The following is a 23962-nucleotide window of genomic DNA, read 5'->3' on the forward strand; positions in this document are numbered from 1 at the left end:
TTGTTAAACCCAGGGGGTAATTGTGCAGTTAAACATAGCAATATCTTCCGCGTCAATTCCCAAAATAAAAACTTAAATTTGCAAGGGAAATTTCAAGGAAGTATGGTGAATGATATTATACTCTCCTGTAGGCCACTACATATAAAGTCGAGTCTGAGGAAAACGAACAAATACCGTCGGCGTACGATAGCATACAGTCAACATATAGCCGAGGAGATGTTAACTGACCCAGTCATTTTAGTCGCATCTTACAAGGGGCTTGGGTAGCCCAGTCGTCTGAGGGCGCCGCTAATCACTATGCAGAGTTGCGTCCCTTGGGCACGCCAGAAACCTATGGTCGCGGGTTTGTCAGCACCATATTCGTGCTCGTGGTTTTCACTAAAATGGTAAAGGTCTAAAACATGTATCCCTGAGGGCTTTCCTACCACATCAAGCGGACACGCAGTGATATAAAAGGAATACTGTTCAAAGCGGCGTCGAACGCAACTCACTCACGTATGTAACGAGAAAGAATCGGACATGGGGTGATACCACACAACGAACAATAAGAACGGTGTTGCCCTTGCAATGAACGAATTTAACTTTCTGTTTCCCTATGCATATTGGAATCTCTGCATGAAAATTCACAATCACAATATGAGAATATAAAACAACAGGAAGATAATATAACTAACTTAATATACAATATAGCCTATATTATGGTAACTGTTTTAACTATCGGTAGTGTTTCATCTCAAGCACCCACTCCATTACACCACACCCCTCTGGATCCGCGAAAGATGTACACCTATGGTATATATTTCATTATTGATATTTAATCTAATTTAATCGTTAAGAGGTATTTAGAAGTTGGGAGAACATGAATACATGACACTTTGTTTTTGGGGGGTAGCAACTCCTTTTATTCTTTGTACGACGTTACAGTGCCTCTCCTTGCTCCTCCTGGGGTGGAGGGGGGGAGGTGGGGGGTGGGGATGTGGCCCAGTCGTCTAAGGCGCCGCGATTCGCTGTGCAGAGTTGCGTCCCCTGGACACGCCAGAAACCTATGATTGTGGGTTCGAATCCCGGTTCACCCCGATTATGTTTCTAGGCTGGTCACCACCATGCCCGTGCTCGTGGGTTTCACCGAAGTGGTAAACGCCTGAGACCTACATCACTTCGGGCTTTCCTCCCACATTAAGCTGACACGCCGTGATATAACTGGAATACTGTTAAAAGCGGCGTTAAACCCAACTCACCTGGTGAAGGAGCAAGAAGTAGCTCTGAAACGTCGTACAAAGAAAATAAGAAGTTGCTATCCATTAAGAATTGTCATGAATACACCTATGGGATTGTTCAGAAATTGTCATGTGCATTATGAATTGCTCATTCGCATAGTTTACTCACTGTAACGAATAAACATCCCCCAGATCAGTAAAGTGGTATCTCCCAAATCCAGGTCGTTCTTCGCCTTATCTCTGCTCACCCACTGGAGGCAGTAGAGTAGACACACGGAGAACACAAAGGAGATGGCGAGACACATGTGCACTTGCCACGAGAAAGGAAAGAACAGAGTCTTCCATTGTGAGGACTCAGTACTCGGGATGCGGTACACTCCGACACCCTTGTCGTACCCAAACGGGTATGTGAAGTCCATCACTTTAAGCCGAGAAGACGAGATGGTCAATGCTGCCACAGTTAGGTCAATTTGCTGAAAGTGTAGACATGAAGGAGGATAATAAAAAATAGTGACTGTGAAATGTGAGATTGCTTTAATAAATAGTTGTAACCAACCACGTCGGATTAAATACAACAACGAAAAGTATACAAGGCGAAACAAAAAACGGTCCGACTGCCTCATCCGTCAATTGTCCTTATCGAAGGTAGAGCTGACTTTGGATCAGTGTCCAAATAAGATCTGACATAATCGTTAGGAAATAGTCATAGGCAATAGTTGTATATCTAGTCTGTGAATCTTGTCTATCAACACGCATCACGTCAGCCAAAAGCGTTTTTTTCTAATATTTATGACATTCATTCAAATGCTGATATTGACTATCATGATCATGATAACGCAGGTTCTATGTTTTGGTCCATACAAAATCAATCATAGGTTGTTCATGATCAGTTCAAACGTGAAATCACAGAAGGCAAGTATGAAATGGACACAATGACCCGGTGTCCATGTAAAGAGTTCACCGACAGTGACACATCTTGGAGACTAGAGATCAAACGACTAGTAATCTGCCTTCCTGGATTATTCATATCATTCTAGAACCAATATACATCAAAAGAAAGGTACATGTAGTGTATGATGTGAGGCCCACGAATATATGTCGAGTTATCTGTTGTTCGAGAGGAAGCAGTTTCAGATCATACTTGTAGTACCGATAACGATTCCACGGGGACTACTCTTTAGTAGTCGTAAACTAAATATCAAGATAACAGAATTCGACTTAACGGGGCTTAAGTTATCAACATACATAGGGTTACTGAGATATTCGATACGTTTTACAAATGCATATCATATATAATTCACGAAATTAATGAGATATATCTATCAAAGCTTTTGTGGTATATATTAACATGACTAACATTATTCTGAAGCTCTCCAACCATTCCAGTCCACACACCCGGCGCTATCTCGAGGCCCCATTCCCCATCAATAGGGAGCTTGACTTTGTACCTGGAGAAGAGGTAGCCACAATGGTGAATTTATCAGCATAGTCAATCATAAGAGCCTTGATGTAAAGATACTGCACATCACTTAAGTAACTATTGAAAATGAATGTATAGTCTTGAAAGCCTTTTTGTATTCTACAAAGAAAAGAGATAAATCGATACCATTTGATGAGAGAGAAGGGAGAAGCTTGTTTGTTAATATTTCTGAATAGGTAACAAGAACAAGGAACAATACATCATGGAGGAATCACATCAGAATGAATTGCATGGTGGACGTGATATTTGAGTTGGTTTATTCAAGGTATTGTCAAAGGAAATGGACGTACGTGAAGTTGAGTGTGAGAGATAATTCATGCAGCATATCTACACACAGGCCCTCGAACTGCAGCTGCCCGGAGATGTTGTGTACAAACGTGAAAGGAACCCACTGAAAGGAAGTGTAGTTCACAGGTTCACATACATAATTGTTACTTGATCTCTCTGGATGCTCATGCCTCGTTGTCTCGAACCTCCGGATATCTCGAACACCGCTAGGTTCGCGATAACCGGGTTCGACTGTAACTGAGTAAGTAGGGTTACACAGCTTGAACAGTTTCAGTTATATCACGGCTTGTGAATTTGGGAGGATACCCAAAGTTTACGGTTATCACTTGGCTGATGCTAAAAAGATCATAAGCCATAATGAACGTGAATCAAGTATTCGAACTGACGATCAGCACCGAAGTGCATCACTTCACAATACAATGTCAACAACACCCACGTGCTTACAGTGAAGCAAAGCGTAAACTAATTTTAGAATCGATTCAATCGATCATGAGAAGTAAGACTGCATCTAAAATATTTTATATGCCGACCATTTTATATGCTGCGGGTTTCGTTTGGTGCGTGGAGTTAATTTTGTCTCACATTGTTCACTGGCTGTCTTTATGAAATTATGTTGTACCTCCGCCTGTGTGGTTCATTTAAAGAAAGACGTTGCATGTCTTGGGAGAATGAGATACTCGGTCCATAGAAACATTGTTGTAGTCTATTACTCAATCAAATAAATATATATGTCCCTTCTAAAAGCATTAACAAGGCTGTCGGGTACAAATTTTCGGTTCTCGAAATTATGTTTGAAATACCGACATTATCTCTGTGCATTAAGGGTAATCATTATCTGCAAGACCGACATGCATAATAATCACATGGCAAACTAGCTGAGAAGAGTCTTAATAACTTGAATCAAACATGCTGGCATTGCCAGTTGACCTTATCCTAGTATCCCGTTAAAGCTAAACAACCAACGATACCACAATTCCACAAAACCTCATAGAATACAAGTAACTTTCAGTGTCATGTGTAGGAATGATAGGTTAAAGGAAATTAACAATACCCTCATTGTTGATGCTACAAAGAGCCTGCCATTGAAGCCGTATTCCAGGTTTGGAAGAAGTTGGGTGTAGTTATAGACGAAACCGCTGCAGTTGAACTTGCCCACGTGTGCCAGACGTCGGCTGACGTGCTCGTCCCCCACATTACGATACATCAAGGTGTATATGTCACCCCAGCAAGTCTTGTCACTCTGCTTCAAAAACGCAAATTAAAGCATGCTCTAACTTCATTTTGTATATATTTTCTGGAAACGATATTTAATTAACGTCATAATTTACGGCTTAAGGGTAGAATACATGTAGGTTCGAGTACCCGAATGTTCTAAGACCTGACAATACTCAGGATTGGGTGATGAAAATGTGCGCCCTCTCGGACCTGACTGTGTTTCGGAAAGGACTCTTCTGTTTAATAAATATGTAGTCCAGGTTTCATGATGGTAATAATGAATAAGCCTGACAGAGCACTCGCACCGCAAACATATGATTTAAAACATTGATTTAAAAGTTATCAGGGTATGTCATGGCATTGCCTCGCGAAAAGCATATATGTTCAAACATACTGTCATAGTCACCATAACGTAGTTGCAAATATCAAATCTATCTCGTGACCTCTATCCGACACTCAGTAGTCGAAGAGCGAACAATTCGAATGAGTTTGCACAGGGGAAATACCAGTGCTTAATCAAATGAATCACATTGTTTCGAGAGCAGGCACCAATGCACAAACTATTTAATTATGTAGAAGGAAGTTTCGCCTGTATCCTCCGCCATGCCATGTACTAGTATTTACATGGCAATCGACACTCTGTGAGTTTTATTATAAGTTGGGAATACAGTCATACGGTGCAGTTCAGTACAGTGTCGTATGTCTTGTCAAATCAATAAACGTACGCGATATTCTCGTACATTTCGGTCAATTGTCAACAGCTAGCAGTGCAGATAGATAAATGTTATTCGCAACCAGCATATATATTTTTTAAAAAGTAATGGATTTGGGCATAGCCTAAGGCTATCGCTTTCGCTCGTCTTCAGTGCCGAAGACCCGGGTTCGATTCCCAATCTGGGTTCAATTTAGAATTGACTTCAATATGTTTTGTTTATACATCCATCTCAAAGTCAGTTCTGAAATAATTAAGTAAACAGGAGACAGTAGTCTCCTCCTGGGCGTGTCCTTATCTTTTCAGATTGATGGAAACAAACGCAAAAAATCTTGCTTGGTAATACACTCAAATGCAATGGAAACACTTGCAATTTATATTATTTTATAAACACTTTCGTCTTTTTTGTCTGCAAGAACGTAAATGGGCTTTACACAAGGATGTTAAAGTCGACGCCACATTGGAAATAATGTCAACGGCAATATCAGTGGTAGCTTGGAAAAAGTAAATATCGTGTGGAAACTTTAAAAAAACTACTTGCACTTGGTTTCAGTGCTTGAAAAACGCTGAAATATAACGCTACATATACGCTGAAGCCAGATTGTGAAACGTCAGTCATTTTTATCATAAAATGTTAAAATTTTAATAAATGATCTGTAACAATCTGCGACGCTCTTCCAAACCCCCTAGTGTATTATAGGGTGATCTAATTCCTGCTTGTTGTTTTATTTCACCTTTTACCGTCATTTTTCTTACTCCTTCCTATAATTAATTGGTTTTGGAGTAAACAAATTATTGATGAATACACGATAGCTACGCGATAAATCGCAAAGAACAATGACGAAGCGTGGTATATTTAACGCTAACACATTGTACTACGAAAATGTACAGATAATAGACGTAGGAAATGTGAAAATATCGGAGAAATATCAAACTTAACCCCCTGTTCATAAAACAGACTTCTGCGACATGGCCGAGGTCGGATTGTTTTCAGGAAGTCATCATTATTTAAATACGGGGTAAATATTTTCCAACCTTGCAAATTTTATGAACATCTTCAGGGAGAGAGAAAATAATGTCGATATTTCAGATAAGAAATAAACGACTCGTGGTCGTTGTTTATTTCTTAAATATTATAGGGAATATTATTATAAATAGCATTTACCTTTAATTATGTGATAAAAAAGGATATATGTGTGCGTCCATTTTGTTTAACTAGTGGTGGGCAACCGCAAATTACATCGATCGACATACACAGCAATAAAAAAAAATTATGAGTTGTGTAGATGTGTCTAATTGCAGAATCGTCGGCTTTGTTGTCTTCAAAACCAACAACGGTCAGCAGATTTCATGTACAGTAAACTACGGTTATAACTAACTCAAAGGGACCACTAATTTTAGTTCGTTATAACCGTAGTTCGTTATAAGCAGATATATAGCATATATACAACAAAAGGTTCCTTATATGGGTCAGTTGAGTTATAAGCGTGTTCGTTATAACCGTAGTTTACTGTATTTGTAACTTGTTTGTAGTTTGTACATCATGTGTGTATTAATCTAATCCCCCTGTCCCTGCTTGTACAACAACATGTCCAGTGTATGGTACAAATGACGTCAAGACGGTCAGATTCCAAAGACTGTGTTACGTTGTACGATTGTGTTTTGGACAATTGTTTTCTGATGAGTCTTGTAAATTCAACAATGAATCACGGCAATATGGTTTCGTTATCAGAAGAAAATTTGGTTATACCTCTTTAGAATTGCTTCAGCCTACATGATAAAATTGGTTTATAACTCTACCTTCGGTAATATTTCTGTTATATCCTATGGTGATAGATTCATAAAAAGAATGTCCGATGTGACTCAAGTCGTCGATGTTATTACCATGTTAAATCCGTGCACGGATGCTTACAGACCAGCTATGATATACTTGGGTAAACTAAGGATCTGAACCAAAGACAAGCAGATATTGTCATGATTGGACGCAACAACGCAACAAACGAGTTGATAGAGATGCGTACATGAATTGATCAGAGGCACGTAAAAGTATGTTCCCACTTAAATTACCAGTAACTTTTATTTTGCTAAAACTCCTACGTTAACGGATATAAATATAGGCCAGGGTATCACAATATTGGATGAACACTCATTGAACGTTGATTTGTTTCAAACTTCAATATATTATTATTGGTATAGAGCGGATAGCCCTTATATGCTAATTTAAATAAATAGTTCTACTTCAAGTTCCATTTAACCACTTTGAAATGTGTGTATTTGATTTAAGATTCCATCGATCTTTTGGGCTTTTAAGTGAAGCCCATGATACACAAGGCAATTTATGTCTGGCAACATTGGTCAAGACACACAATTAGGTCTACCGCACAGACATATATGGTCACTTTCACGCCATCTAGGTTGTTGCCAGGGAAACGTCGCCTTTCCAAACCAACATGGCGGGTGAGAATACATATTTGGGATTGTGTTGGAGAAGAACATGTGTAATTCCATATTTGGACTTACACCATATGTTCCTGTGTATTTTTCAGGTGAACAATTGACTTGCCTTTGCATGTGTTTGTGACACATACCGCCGGTAGGGCAGGATACGCTCACCTTTTCGTGAACACCTGGTGTCATCACTATTTGAAAATGATTGGAAAACACATGCGCGGTATAATGTTCGATTCGTAGATTTCTTATGAATATGGAAACAAGTTTTGACGCTTAATTTGTATAAACACGGTAACCGTTAATCTCCATCAGTGTGGTAGCAAAGTGAGGATCAACCGTATACACATAGCGCTGCATGTCAGAATGCCTTATAGAAAGATCCGGGTTAAATTAGGTCTTCACAACCATTGTAACTGGCGGCTATGCTTGTCGTAAGAGGCGACTAACAGGATCGGGTGGACAGGCATGTCATCGTATCCCAATTACGTACATGTATATCGATGGTCATGATGTCAATCACTGGATTGTCTGGTCCAGACCTGGCTATTTACAGACCGCCGTCATATAGCTGTAATACTGCTGACTGCGGCGTTATAAGCAAAGAATAACATAATGGCTTAATGTACATATGTGCTCCTTATGTTTTATTGGTTTTTTAATCCCTTAATATTCGAACCTGTGTTACTTCGTCATATCGACTGGTAAGGGTTTTAGTAGTTGTTCTTAAATATACACTTTTCTGTGTTGTTGAGGAAATGCTTACGCCCGGGAAATTATCCAAATCGTTTGACAGATACGTGCACAATTTAGGACCTAAAAATAATGGGGTTTTTCCAATCACGATTGGTTTAGTGGACAGGTAGAATGACCACTTTATTCGTCTATTGAACATGAATACTGTAGTACCATAACGTCATCGGGAAATTGGCATGCGGCTTTCATATAGCAACAACTTCGTCCTGATTTGAACACATATATTTTCTCTAGAATATGAAAATGGATTGGAAAACAAGCGAACCGCTTGTGTCAAACCCGCTCCGTGACACATAAAACATGATAAAGTATTACATCAGTGAAGGATGACTGTAACCATTGAATTATACAAAGTTTTAAACAAAATCTAATATTTGGATTTGACCTCTTACTCAAATAGACCGCCTCCGTGGTCTTGTGGTAGAGCGTCCGCCCGGAGAGCGGAAGGTCCGGGGTTCGATCCCGGGCCGCGTCATACAAAAAGACGTTAAAAGATTGTACTTGTTGTTACCCTGTCTGGCGCTCGGCATTAAGGGGCTAAAACAAGGACTGGTCGGCTCGGAGTCAGTATACTGTGTCTGAGTGGGGTATTCATGTTAAACTGCGGCATGGTATCTCAGTGAGCTAGCACTATAAATCGGCATCAGTCCGGACTAGTACAAGCAGCCACACACACACATACACGTGCATGCACGTCGCTATATAAGTGCAATAATCTTGGACGCGACGTTAAACCCAATTTCACCTCACCTTACTCAAATACGAATTTCCGCATCGCAGTGTTTGTAAAGAGTATCCAGGTTGGTAAAATTACATTTCATTTCGAAGATTGAAGTAATTTGTACACATGAAAAAGACATGTAAAACATCTTTCGTTTGATATCCACAGAGATATCCAAAATATGTCTATTATACTGATCTGCGTTTAATCACTGAAGCCACACTTGTGGCGACTGTGAATAATTTGACACAACCTGTTTCAATATTTGAAATCCCCTTCCATGTACCACGTTCTTACATTAAGTAACGGTTTTTTTCTGGTAGCCTATTCCAATGTCGTGTTGTAGCTCGTATAAATGAAGACCGCCTTCGTGGTCTAGTGGTAGAGCGTCCGCCCGAAGAGCGGAAGGTCCGGGGTTCGATCCCCGGCCACCTCTTAACCAAAAGACTTTACAAGATGTTACCCTGTCTGGCGCTCGGCATTAAGGGGCTAAAACAAGGACTGGTCGGCTCGGAGTCAGTATACTGTATCTGATTGGGATATTCATGTTTAACTACAACTGGTATCTCAGTGAGCTAGCACTATAAATCGGCATCAGTCCGGCCTAGTACAAGCAGCCACACACACACACACATGTGCATGCATGTCGCTAATATCAGTGCAATAATCTTCGACGCGACGTTAAACCCAATCTCACCTCACCTCACCTCGTATAAATGAATCTGTACATGCTTTTGTTTTACACTTCACTGTTTTAGGGTTATCCCTTAAGTTATAATCTATGGAGCCTGTGTAGGACCGAAACAGAATTAACATAAAATATGTTGATGAATAATGTTAATGTCTTGCTATTACTACATGTAGCTGACCGCCTCCGTGGTCTTGTGGTAGAGCGTCCGCCCGGAGAGCGGAAGGTCCAGGGTTCGATCCCGGGCCGCGTCATACAAAAAGACGTTAAAAGATTGTACTTGTTGTTACCCTGTCTGGCGCTCGGCATTAAGGGGCTAAAACAAGGACTGGTCGGCTCGGAGTCAGTATACTGTGTCTGAGTGGGGTATTCATGTTAAACTGCGGCATGGTATCTCAGTGAGCTAGCACTATAAATCGGCATCAGTCCGGACTAGTACAAGCAGCCACACACACAAATACACGTGCACGCACGTCGCTATATAAGTGCAATAATCTTGGACGCGACGTTAAACCCAATTTCACCTCACCTCACTACATGTAGCTTATACTTACACTTACGTTGTGTACAGAGAGCCAATTATATCAGTAAAGGCACGGTATTTTATGAATGACAACTTCTATATTCTATTATGATACCACGTTTCGTTAAAATCCTCACACAGTTGTCAAGCAACTCTTGTCAATCCAACAGCCAATTATATGTTTGTTCGTCCCTTCTTCCTCTTAATATTTTGTTTCCCTGTGGGAATGGTAACATAATTAAGGAACGGTTACGGACACATAACCGTTCCTAAGATATGTCCCATTCTCTTATGTCAACTTTTATGTACCGAGTACCGTTTGATAACCAAACAAATCAGTCATTATTTAGGAGGCCAAATATTATTTGAACAATTACTTTCAATGTGGTTGATTTCAGAACAGTACGTTCAACACATGCTATAAGCAAACTTCAGTTTGTTAGCCAATGTATGAACGCTAGTGATGTCATTGAAATCGGACAACATATCACACATGAATATCATTGTTGTGTTAATGCCACTAGATATATATATATATAGGCCCTATACACCTACATGCATACATTTTATCTAACATCAAATCGGCTAAATGACAGTGATTCACAAACACTCAATATTTTCCATGGAGGAGGCTTTGCATACTTGGCAAACAAGCATTGAAGCCATGAGTGTTTATGTCAACTGGTGCTGAATTTTGCAATATCGACTTCACTGAGTGTGTATTTAGACTTCAGTTTATAATTACTTCAGACAAACATGAAAATATCTTGTTGAACAGAAAACGCCATAGCAACATGAATTGTGAATTCTCCGTCCTGTATAATTGATAACTTTGAAGGTACTTTGAAGCAAACACACACCACTTTCTTTACAAAGGTTGAACTGTATCTATATTATGTTCAGCTTGTTAAGAAACCCGCTTTAGATCAATCACGCAAAGTAACAATGTTATTTAAACACGACCCAGTTTAATTCCGGAAACCGACCGGTCTCGGTCAAATGTATTTACAGAATTTAACAAGCTGTTTTCATGGGTACATATTAAAGAAGGAAAAACATAAATATAATAAAATTAACACTTAAATTTTAAACCATGTTGCCCAAGGACCCAAAAAGGAAAGATGTGTAAAAAAGGAAACTTTTTCACATTTAACATAATTCTGTTATTTGTAGATATAGGTTATATGTATAAACAAATCCATGGTATTTCATGGCATGAACTGTTCCTAAAACGTTAGTTCCAGATACATTGTATATCACGGAGTCCTGTAAATTATTGAAACTGGACCAGAAAAAGCAGCGATTAATGTCATGCCAAAGAAAAAGTAAAAGCAAGATTTAATAACATGACATAAATACAGTCATCAATGTAAAAACAATTATGGCACCAGGCGTTCTCGAAATTGTTGAAAATGAGCTTCAAATGATTGTTGAACGATATTTACCATGATGGGCCAATCAGCGGAGATGTTGGGGTACACCATGATGGCGACGTTGTCGAGCCAGCTGTCGGTGTGGAACAACTCCAGGTCCCCTTCCTGCATCACCACCAGCCACTGGGATGTCGACCGCATGTCGCTTCGACGTCTGTTCAGGATGTCAAATTTCTCAGCCTTAAAAAAAACCAAGTGAAGTAATATTTTGTATCATCCAAATCTGCCTCCCACAGGCGATATCGCTTGGGTTAATAAAAGCGATATCTACATGGAAGATACAGCTGCAATGAAATTGTATCACAATGCTTTGCTGACCATTGTGACGTTATTGTTACGATGACGTCACAATCAAATGAAATCACTAATGGCTCTGCTACTGAAGTTGTTAGCGGTACTTTTTACACTTAAGACACTGCTTATTACTGACTACAAACTGAAAAAGTTGGAAGAATGATGTTGGAAGCAAGCGCTAGCCTTAGAGTTTTTCCACTTTTATCAACTCATTTTGATATATTTGATATCAAAAGACACTCGGGTGAGATTCTATATATGTCACATTCAACAATACATATGTGAACATGTTCTTGTTTATTTCAGATGATATTGTACTAAAAATGAAGAATGATAAACGAATGTCTTGTTTTAACGTAATCGCAAAAGTAGTTTACGAAATACCAGTTTTGAAAGTTGCTGCCTCTTCCAAACATAGCCATTAGTGTAGATCACAATTCAAGAGCTGAAGGACAAAAACAGTCAGCCAATTAAAGCGGTACGTTTGTTTACACCGAACGTAAAAGTAAGAGTAGACTATATATTGACAAATTTATTTTCTTTATAGTCTTTTCCGCAGCCATGCAGGGTCCAGATGAACATTCACAAAACATAAACACCGACGGTATACATAACGTTCACCGCGGCGCGGCTCGTTTGTTTTATCGACCTTTTCTGTCTTTCAGTTTGTGGCCAACTATGCTCTCCTATAATAAACATATGATGAGGAGATAATTACGCTGCGTTTTCGGTTCCAAATTCAATGTAGCGTGTTTAATTCTACAGGTAACCTCGCTCTACATTGATAACACGGTATCTTTATCTCCATGACCAAATATAACGCGAACTTTTGAGTGAATTGAATGAGTGAGTATGGTTTTACGCCGCTTTTAGCAAATATGTCAGCAATATCACGGCGGGGGAACACCAGAAATGGGCTTCACACATTGTACCCATATCGGGAATCGAACCCGGATCTTTGGCGTGACGAGCGAACGCTTTAACCACTAGGCTACCCGACCGCTCCACATTGAGTGAAGCGGCTATGGTTGAGTCCAGTGTTTTGTGTAGGTTTTTGATAAAAAGAAATTACGGAGACACGGACAACAGCCTTCAAAAACAAATATGGCGCTCTGTGTGCTCGAGCAGTTTGTTTACTACATCACACGAACTTATGGCAGGCACTGAAACCATGTAGTAATCCACTTCGTAAGCTAACATGAGGTGGGCATCCGAAAAGAAAACTAATCGTTTAGATTTCGTTCTTCACCACACGTCACTATTATGACGTCATATCTTTCATTGTGACGCAAAAGATATGACGTCACAGTCGTACAAAGAAAAGCGCCAAATACCAAGCTCTCTGTTGTCCTGAAAGCTTGAAATACATTCTGCAGATTTCTATCGTGTTTTCTGCATGGAAATATTGCCACACATCCTTTGTATACGGTAGTAACCGCAACTTTGCATTTTGTAGCATATAAGTGTACATATAATCATTTAAATATGCCTACCGACAATGACTGTAAAAGAAGTCATGTTCTAAAAATATAAGCTTCGCTGACTGTGATGCGACAGTCAAATGATCTGTTTCAATAAGAGAGAGTTTATTGTAATTTGATACCTCTGATTGACCAATCAAAATCAAGTATTTACGAAATTCGTGGTTGAATGTTAAATATACTGCTTTTAATAGCCTGTTCTATCATCAGTTTCTTTGAAGTTGTCTTTCTGAGAATTTTATCCTCAAAACCATGTTCATTTCTAACGTGAACTGGAACCGCCGTGACCATTTCAGTCAATGTTATCAAGGAATCGTCTTTTTCATCCATATTCTAGTTGGAGTCATTAAGTGGGTTGGTTTTAACGCTGCTTTAATAGCAGTACAGTTATATCAGGGCGTGTAAGCTTAAAGTGGGAGGAAAGTCCAAAGTTATGCAGGTCTAAGGTCTTAGGCCATTTTGAACAGTATGCCAGTTGAAAGTGGGAGGAGAGCTCGACGTAACGCAGGTCGTAGACGTTTACCGCTTCAATAAAGTGAATGAGCTCGTGTTGTGTGCCGAAAATCACAAATTGGATCGTAGGTTTCCGGAATGGCCAAGGTCTTCAACTCTGAACAGCGAATAGCGGCGCCTCAGACGATACGAAAAATAGTTTCTCTTAAAATTCTCGAAATAATCGAAATCACTGTCGTCAACAAGAAATCCACAATCGGAATAAGTCTCAGAAATATATTCTTCTTTTGGTAATTTTATAGTTAGCACAAATGAAAAACTGGAAGAATTATTAATTTCAATTTGTTTTTCATGAAGCCTGGTTATGGATCTTTCTCGCTCATTGGTTTACTGGTGTCGTTAAAGCACGCACATCTGTAACGTTATTCAAACATTTAAACGGTACATTATTTTTCAGGAATGGACAGTTGGTTGTGATTATACTGAACCAACAATTCAATCAATGTACATTTGGAATAGAAAGTGCCACATTTTGTTTTGACACTCAAGTGAACTTCTTCAACTTTGTCAGGAAGCATATTTCGCCAGCGGTGCTCCTACTCGTAGCCTATGATTTGGGGATACCTAATAGCGGTCCTCGGCTCCTGCGACGCATGACAAGACGTTATGAAATGAACTACATGTACAAACCTTGGACTTTAATATGTATAATTTTGAATTTCATCATATTACTGATAACAGTTTTCACGTTGAATTAGGCAAATAATTGATGCAAACACCCCCCATCTACAAAAAAAAAGAGAAAAAAGAAAAACAAGTAAAGCTAGTATATATTTCTCTTATCAATCTAGCATGTTTTCCAACCCGTAGCCTATGATTTGGGGAAATGAAATGAACTATTTGTACAATCGTTGGAATTTAATATGCATAATTTTGAGTTTCATCATATTACTAATGACATTGTTCACGTTGAATTAGGCAAATCATTGATGCAAAACCCCGGCATGTGCAACAGTAGAAGAGAACACATTCCACGTGGATCAGACAAAGGCCATGAACGCCGTTTAAATGCAGGCTACAAAGAGCTCTGGTTTGTGTTTCAAATATTTTCCACAAGAGCATGTTTTGTGAAAGTGTATAGGGTGATATGTGTTATAATGGGGGTATATCCTCTCTACTATTCTTATTCTTTCCTTAAAAGGATTGGGCGTCCGTCCTGGCGGGGGTATTGGACACAATATTTTCAAAGAATTGAGAGTTACCCATACATTCCCCCCTAAGTAAAACACGTTTAGATGGATCGGTTTGAGAAATAATCAATCACTTTGCCATTTCACAGCTAGAATGTGTGCATGTATTGATATATGAATAGGGCGCGGAAGGATATTTTATGAAAGACCATATGGACTTGAATTGATTATCAGCACAGACAAATCAAATATAAATTTACTATCAATTTCATAAAACCTCATAATTTGGCTAATTATATAATAATCCTAAATTGAACGGCGTAATATTTGAATACATTAGAAAGAATATGTAATGTCTAATTATATAATGGTTACTTTTGTTTAGAAAGGATTAATTCTGAATGAATTAATTTTTCCTTCAAATACCAATTAGTGTCAATGTTCATGGCTGCTAAGCGACCCTTCACAATTATTATTATTTACCCGTCTGTTACTGATATTTCTAAATGGTAGTTATGCACTTTGACAAGTAAATATATCCTTTTATCCACCAGCGATAATTAGATTTCTAACTAATTTGAGATACATAATTCTATATCAAGATTGCACACTCTTACACGTATGCACGTACACTGTAAACTTCCTGTTGTTCAACGACATGAGTTCACACAAGAGTACACATATCAAGGGTATTCATCTCAAATCGGCGTCACCAGCAAAGACATTCAAACAACTTCGTTACGCCAATTCCTTCTGCACAATCCTGGAACCATATGGGCTTTCTCAGACTTGATCTCTACAATCTTCTCAAATGGTTCCATTCTGCATCCTATTTTGGACCACGTATATATTCGTATTTACCTGTGATATTATTTTTCATTTTGCAGACCCTCCACTAGATCTAATTACGAAGCAGTAATGACACAGATGACAAAAAGGCAAATACCAATTCAATGCACAAACACAAAATGATTCAAAAGCCAGTGACTTTGAAACCTTGTCACTCAGTTAAGAACAGATAAAAAAGTCAACAGTGTTATCGTGAAATGCAAGGTTATAGCAGCCTGAAGTTGAATACCTTCACGAAAACGAATTTTATAAGACAGAATAATATAATGTTGACAATCCTGAAAATAGTTGAAATCATACCTTGATGTGACAGAAACATATCAACCATGAGCATTCATGGTTGATATGTTTCTGTCACATCAAGGTATGATTTCAACTATTTTCAGGATAGTCAACATTATATTATTCTGTCTTATAAAATTCGTTTTCGTGATGACCCGTTGTTAATATTTCGAATACAACGAAACCAGACAAACTCATCATCATCATTTGGTGCCCTCTTCTTCCATTAATCCCTATGCTAGCTATTTACCTTTAGCAAGTTAACCGTAGGTTAAACACTAGTTTTCCTTAGACTAAACTACATTCCTTTCCAATGCAAAATTAACATATATCTAATTCATTCATTCATTCATTCATTCATTCTAGCAACAACTTACCTCATGTAACACTAAGTGCACGCCTTTGTCTGAACCAAACAAAAGATAGTTCCACGGAAATCCTCTATCAATTGTTGTCGAATTCATAATCCGTTCGTGTATAACAGCATTTGAATCAGACGCATTATATGTAAAGGTGAGGCAAAGTAACCCTCTTGCTGTAAGTACTTCAGATATACTCCAGACCTCTGCAAGAAATACAGAAAGCATGACATTGTTCTTTACATAATTGTACATACCAACATGACAGGTAAACTGTGTCACCCTATATTACTGAGAAGAATGTCATAACGATAACGTCATGCACGATGCTATCCCATATATGATCTCAGCATGGCATTTCACACTTCCCTCCTCATTCGCACTTTTTAATGGAAATCATGTGAGGTAAAGCAGGGCATGCTTTAACTTTTCGTGAACACTTGGTATAATCACTGATTTTCAGTTATCCATTCCTAGAATTGTCATCACTATTTTACCTTCGAGACTGATCATGCTCTCGCGTTGACGTTTCCGATTGTACAACTTGTACAGCTCACTATACTCATGCGTTGGGTTAAACATTAATTCTTAATTCGAAAACACAAGAACAGTCCGTTTGATTCCATTTGAGACCGATGAATTGCTCACTAACTCAAAATCTAATAATTGCAACAAAACCAAAATGTGCACAGCGACATGAATTGGACAGACCAACTCTGATGGTTTGTCTCATAATTTTGGACACCCGAATAAAAAAAATGTTTAACAAACGATCATCATATTGTTGACATTTTTCGCCATCCCATACCAGGGAAGACCAGTCGCTCATAGAACAGCCAGGTGGGCGAGTTTCATGTGCGAAAGTGACGTAAGGCTTGCTGAGCAAACCATAGATGTGTGATTGCTATACCTGAAACAGTGAGAACATCACTCGACGCGAAGTCAATAATTTGCAACGTCTTCAAAAAAATTTAAAATGAATGTGAAAGAGGTAGACCACAATATGCTTTGAAAAAGTATCGTTTACGAACTGCACGTGCAGTTGGGATAACAGAAGGGAAGTTAAAAACTATGTTAAAAAGGTGTACTGATTCAACCTGCAGTGACACACCTGAGGGGACCATCTCAAAACCCAAGCGATGTTTTAAAGTCGATTCATTTCAATAAGAGATGGTTAGAAACGCCATTAAGACTCTGTATAAACAAAATATCTATGTCTCCCCCCGTACTCTAAAAAAATATATGGCGACAAATCATTCTTTGACCATTTCAAAATATCAGTTATGGAAATTGCTACACCAATTTAGTTTCCGTTACAAAAAAGTAGGCTCCGAAAATAGACATGCATAATGCGAAAGGTCTGATATTGTTCGACTAAGGAACCATTTCTTACGCACAATACGAGAAAAACGTTACGAGGGTTATGAGCCCGTATACTTTGACGAAACGTGGTAAAACGCTTCCCATACCACAGGAACACAATGGCTCCCTAGCTCCTCTTCTGATTTCTGTGCCAGGAAATTGCCACTTGGCAAGGGTGAGCGGCTTATTGTGCTCCATGCTGGCTGCAAGAGTCGGGGGTTCCTACCAGGCTGTTCGCTAGTCTTCAAGGCAAAATCCAAGGACAACCGAGACTATCATACCGAAATAAAAGGAGGGGTATTCCTAGAATGGGTTAAAACGCAACTGGTACCGGTATTGCCCCCCAAGAGTCTGGTTGTCATGGACAATGCTCCATATCATGGCGTTCAGGTACCTAACACAAAAGCCCCAACGTCTAACAGTAGGAAGGGCGATATGATTGAATGGTTGACACACAAAGCAATACCGTATCAACAAAAAGCAACGAAACCTGTTCTGTATGATATTATAAAGTCTAATAAAACCACACCTGTCTTTAAAGTTGACGAGTATCTTAAAGAACATGGCCATTCAGTTTTGCGATTGCCGCCCAAACTTGTGATTTAAACCCAATAGAACTAATTTGGGGTATCATTAAATCGGATGTTGCCAGGCAAAATACAATATTCAAACTGGTTCAACAATCAATAGACACCATCACGCAGGAAACGTGGCAAAAGTGTGTTGAGAAAGTTGAGAATGTAATAGAGAGACATTATTGGGAACATAGTGGGTTGGACCATGCCACAATCAAGCCAGTGATCATCAGGGTAGACTCGGACAGCGGCGATAGCGATTCGGACAACAGCGACACCGATTCCGAATGCACTGTCACGGCTTCAGAAACCTGCAACTGTGACTCCGATTAAACACCCAAAACGGCTTTTGAGATGACCCCCATATACGGTGCACATGCCTGTTCATTACCTAGCTATTCCATGAGCGACTGGTCCTCCCTGGTATTGGATGGCGAAAAATGTCAACAATATGAGGATCGTTTGTTAAACAGTTTTTTTATTCGGGTGTCCAAAATTATGAGACAAACCATCAGAGTTGGTCTGTCCAATTCATGTCGCTGTGCACATTTTGGTTTTGTTGCAATTATTAGATTTTGAGTTAGTGAGCAATTCATCGGTCTCAGATGGAATCAAACGGACTGTAACAGATCTGACATCTAAGATTTATCTCAAACGTTTACATACTAAAACTAAAGTGCGGAACTCACTGATAATTCTGTCTAAACAACGCCTAAAACAACGCCTGTTTGGTACAGTTATTTTCAGTATAACAGCCTCACAATTTGTCATCTAACTCGAAACGAGCACGCAGTCAACCGATAACGTTCAAGCTGTTACCCGATGTAAGCACACCATTCAATTACAATGAAACTTGTCCGAAAAATCGATTCTGAATGCGTAACGAACACTGTCACACTATTCATTACAGGAAGATAGATGTATTTGATAAATCAAGTTTCTGCCGTGTTTGTCTATTCCTATGAGGGTTTCAATTTTCCCTCTATCATGAAGTTAGCTTTTCTAATGCTTAGGACATTAAAAGTTCATTTAAGTCTTTAGTTTTTTTTGGAGATAATATTATATTCTAAAATAACATGTAGCTGTTGAAACAAAACATAAACTTGATATGACGTATAAGTGTTTATTTCACCTTTCATAATTAAAATAACTAAATGATCGGAATTGTTCTATATGTATGTGCAGGAAAATTTGAAGTGATTACAACAGTAAGCATTCTATGTATTGATTTGTATGGCCTAATGCTAAGCTGTGGGTGCCATGCTTACCCACATACCTTGTCCATTCGGCCCTTCGCGGGTATTCTGAATGATTAATAGTTAATAAATAAAGTCCATTATGGCGGTTCTGAGAACAATGATCATCTATTGACTTCATTGCAACTCTGATGATACGTCCGTAGATATTGTTTGCGGTGGGAATTGAAAGTGCCACCGCTAATAGGAATGATCTAGTTAGTGGAATTGGAAGAGACCAAATTGCATTTATTTACATGAACTCACGTTGAATATTCATTGTTAATTCTTCAGACGTTTGATATCTTAATACTAATATAAACATTGAAACCATGCAGTGGAGCCTCGAGAAATTGGTCGAATATACATATATAATATGTAAGTGATAGATAACTCGAGGGAAACGATCCACTGATAGAATATAGTGGTGATGGGGAGTGGTCCTAGAGATACATGTACATCGTCTTAGATGGTATGTCCATATGGGTCAACAGCGTGCATATGCTTTGTATACGGACGAACACGGGTACAGATCTATGTATAGATCTAGATGTAGTGAGTGTTAGACTAACATCTAGTCTCTGAAATGAACATACTTTACAGAAAAACAGTTGTTAAATTATAGGTATGAAATACAATAAACAGGAGCCCAGAGACTTTCTTCATTTTCAGATTTGTACAGACCCTGATACTGCAGTAATCTAGACTTGCCAAACATTATTGACTTGCATGGGCTGGATTGGATATATTTGTTTTAGGGCCTGTATGACTGACTATCGTGAGTGTTTGCGTTGGGTTTTACACCACTTTTAGCAATATTCCAGCCACATCATGATCACAATAAATGGGCTTCACACCGTGTAGCCATGTCTCCCCAAGGTATTGGTATAATGGTTACCTACATTTAATTAACATCTTATGTCACTGGCCTCCATCATGGATAATATGTGTGAGGGAAATATCACGTATAACGTAATGAGCGGTATTGCAGCTTTAATACCGTCGTGCATGTCGCGAGCTGGGGCCACATTAACCTTGCAGTGGTCGAGTATTTGATTGTTTGTCCATATGGTGCAAGATCGATGGCAAGTTCATAAAAAATTAACCATAAACAGATGTATAATGGGCATTTCGTTAGAGATTGTGCGGATACATTTGCGGCATGGCGTCATAATATCAATGAATTTTAATCGTCTAAAATTACTGACGTCAAGTTTATCGTATCGTAGATAATTTGATGCATTGATAATAACGGGACAATCGTTTCATTGTGTGTATCATTCTGTTGTTCGAAACTTCGACCAGTCTGACACTCTTGGCGTAAAATCAGCATGACATATACACTCTATTAATTATATACATACCATTGCCGTTATCGCCGATTATGATGACGGCTGACCACTTAAGTCGTTCTATGGCAGTTAAAATACTCGCACTGAAGAGTAACGCAGGGGAGAAGAAGACCTCTTCTTCTGGCTGTGGATTTGGTCTGAAACACGTGACCCTCTTCTTCTTGTGTCCGTAATGTCGCAGCAGGATCTGTATGGTGCTGCACGTGTCCATCGGTGCCAGAAGAATCGGTAGACTATTTATTATGTTGAATACATCTGAAACAAATTACCATTATCGTAGCTCAACTCTTAAGTGGAGATTGATATATGAATGTCTTGTTCAATTAAAGGTAATGAATGTTGATGTTAAATGTGTTGACCCTATATATGAAAACATTATGAGTGCAAGTGATTTGGGCTTGACGCTGCTTTAAACAATATTTCTGTAATATCAAGACGTGTCAGTATTCTGTGGGGAGGAGGCCGTAGCTCATTTAGATCTAAAACATCTTCCGATATGGTGAAATACACGAGCACTGTATTGGTGAGAGCATCATCCTTTTGATATTAGTAACAGCCAGTCGATAAAGTCTCTTCTGTGTCATTACCGTCTTCATAAATTTATTCTCTCTAATGACTTTCTGATGAGTTTGTGTTTCCCTTCCTGTTTGTCCTGTTCCAGAGAGCTGGCTTTATGTTTAGGATACGTAACCCCTACATGAAAAGAGAACCAAAAAGTGATGACTATGAACTTTGAACGTACCATTCCGGACAAGGACAAAGGGTTGTTCAAGGGGAACGACTATTCGTGTGAAGCGGATGTTTGTTACATTATTCAGCGCTGCTTTCATGTGCTTTTCTTCAACATCATGGCTCTCAATAATGCCTGCAAAATAAACGTTTTTTATACAAATTGATACTATGTCCATTTCTGCATTGTTGATTGTGCTTATAATGAGAGAGTTGGTGAATATGGTTTAACGCCATTTGAACAGTATATCAGTTATATCACGGTGGGTAAGCTTAACATAGGACAGCCCGAAGTTATGCAGGTCTCAGACATTTAGGACTTTGGTGCTGACGAACCTAAAAATACATCAGGGTGATCTGGGAATCGAACTAACCATCCTATGCTTCTGATCTCTGCATAGCAAATTGTGAAGTTTTAGACAACTGGATCATCTGTGTCACTGTGCATAAATAACAGTGACAAAACTCTTTCCTCCCGTCACAATCACATGCCAAGGCAAATCAAGTGTCCATCTGAACAAACACGGGAACATGTGGTTCAAGTCAATAATTAGAGGGGGGCTTGGGTTTGGGTTGTTAATCCAGTTATAGCAGTTATAGACGTGGCTATAACAAGAGGTCCAAGGTCCGTGGTGACAGGCCAACCACATTGTTTGCTTATAGATATATTGTGATATAAACCTTACCCAGATTAGAATGGCGAATAGTTCTTAAAATAATGCTTAGAACAAGGAACGCTGATCGCAAAAGAGTTAAATAGTCATGATTTAATATACATACCTATATCAACACCAGTTGTAAAGGAGGCACAAAGAGCGAACAGGACTGCTGTTCTCAATATCTCCACAGGAACTCTCATGACACGAGTCCCTCCTGTATCGAAGTCCACCATGAATTTCATGTTACATCCAACCTATAAATAAAACACCGATCCATCGAAGTCCACAAGTTCGTTAAGCTGTCGCACTGCAATTATACCTATCTTGTTTGATGTATTGTTAAACATACATATGTTCGCACGGCATGCGAGAAAATACATATGTTCACATATCATGCAATAAATGAATGCTGATAATGTATTATTTATTCCATATGGGAGAACAAAGATATTGGGTCAAGCATGCCAAACATATCCTCTGGGTAACTCAGTTGCTACTCACACAATGCTGCCACAGTGAACCGCCTGTCAGGTGTGTTGTTGTCTAGTGATAGTGTCCAGAACCGCGTTTCATGTTATTTCAGATCTGCAATTCCTCCAGCTTAGCGATCCAAAGCATGCGACCGACTCCAGCGGGACAGTCACAACACTGATTCGTTTCAGAGTAGTTGAGGTTTTTTGGTTCGATGCTTGAGTCAATGTATTCTCGTCACTATGGGCACAAGCGTAGAGGCTGCGGAAGTCTCTTGTGATGCTTTGCAATTAAACTGCCACTTTTGACAAGTCGACCATCCGCGTCAATAGTTACTTATCTAAATGAGCGAAGGGTAGAACATGCTTAAAACGTTAGGGGGTCATAAAATGTTCCATTAAATCCAAAATGTAGTCGAATACGTAAAATATGTGTCTGGACCCACTAGAAACTACTCTTTTAAAACTGGAATCATTAATCTAATGGAATATTTATGGCCGCACATGTTTAAGGGCACTTAGTCCCCCACATAAACACTTTGGCTGGGGATGGAATGCAGGATTACTACTGATGAATGTAAATATTGCAATAGATTGGTTAGTTAATGCACCGGCGTCGTGTTAAATGCTAGCATGAACATTGTGTACATATGTCGATAGGTTTGTGCCACTGGCCCTTCTGTTACACGTCATCGTTAATAGGGATATTTAAATTACCTTACGTAGATTACCTGAATCCTATTAATGTATCTGACTCTTATGACTGACAATTGCCAGGCTCTTCTGTTCATGTAGGCTTTAATTGAGATACTGGTCAATTGTGGCTTACGTCTTTATCACGACTATTCCATACATATCACACACCGTACTCACGTGGCGAGTTGAACCCGATTCTTCGGCGTGACGGCTCAACTAGTAAGTAGATTGTGACCCATTACACTGAGACTTTCAATAGTACATTTACACATAAAACCCATCTGTGTGAAATAAGAATATTGTAATACCTTCATCATATTAGACAATACACTACTCATCGTTATGCAGTTTTTAATTCGATCGCTTTGGATACAGATAGTACTTGGATGAAGGTAAATAGATTGGTTTGTGTAGTTCTATCAATGTTTCATGTCTGAATATTGTGTGCAGCCTCAGTATCCTGTTACATTGTGAAGGGGTATTGTTTAACACAGC

General features: G+C 39.0%; 1 protein-coding gene across 5 annotated transcripts in view; it reads right to left on the reverse strand.

The window, feature by feature from the left end:
• Positions 1–23962, reverse strand: part of LOC124131798 (glutamate receptor ionotropic, kainate 4-like) — a 36247-nt gene that overhangs the window by 4076 nt on the left and 8209 nt on the right. For 2 of the 5 annotated variants that reach the window (XM_048403628.1, XM_046495269.2), the window contains exons 2-10: positions 22423–22555; positions 21656–21778; positions 20926–21168; positions 16408–16595; positions 11494–11661; positions 4037–4228; positions 2988–3088; positions 2575–2665; positions 1387–1690 (exon numbers count right to left, since the gene is read on the reverse strand). In XM_048403628.1, coding sequence (XP_048259585.1) covers positions 1387–1690; positions 2575–2665; positions 2988–3088; positions 4037–4228; positions 11494–11661; positions 16408–16595; positions 20926–21168; positions 21656–21778; positions 22423–22543 — 1531 coding nt within the window. In that variant the 5' untranslated portion in view covers positions 22544–22555. Of the gene's footprint in view, positions 1–1386; positions 1691–2574; positions 2666–2987; positions 3089–4036; positions 4229–11493; positions 11662–16407; positions 16596–20925; positions 21169–21655; positions 21779–22422; positions 22556–22802; positions 23146–23962 lie in introns of those variants that run through there. The other 3 variants (XM_046495270.2, XM_046495268.2, XM_046495271.2) reach the window with 3 other exon arrangements.

This window comes from Haliotis rufescens, unplaced genomic scaffold (genome assembly GCF_023055435.1).
Source record: "Haliotis rufescens isolate VD_foot unplaced genomic scaffold, xgHalRufe1.0.p SCAF_3, whole genome shotgun sequence".
Taxonomy (NCBI): domain Eukaryota; kingdom Metazoa; phylum Mollusca; class Gastropoda; order Lepetellida; family Haliotidae; genus Haliotis; species Haliotis rufescens.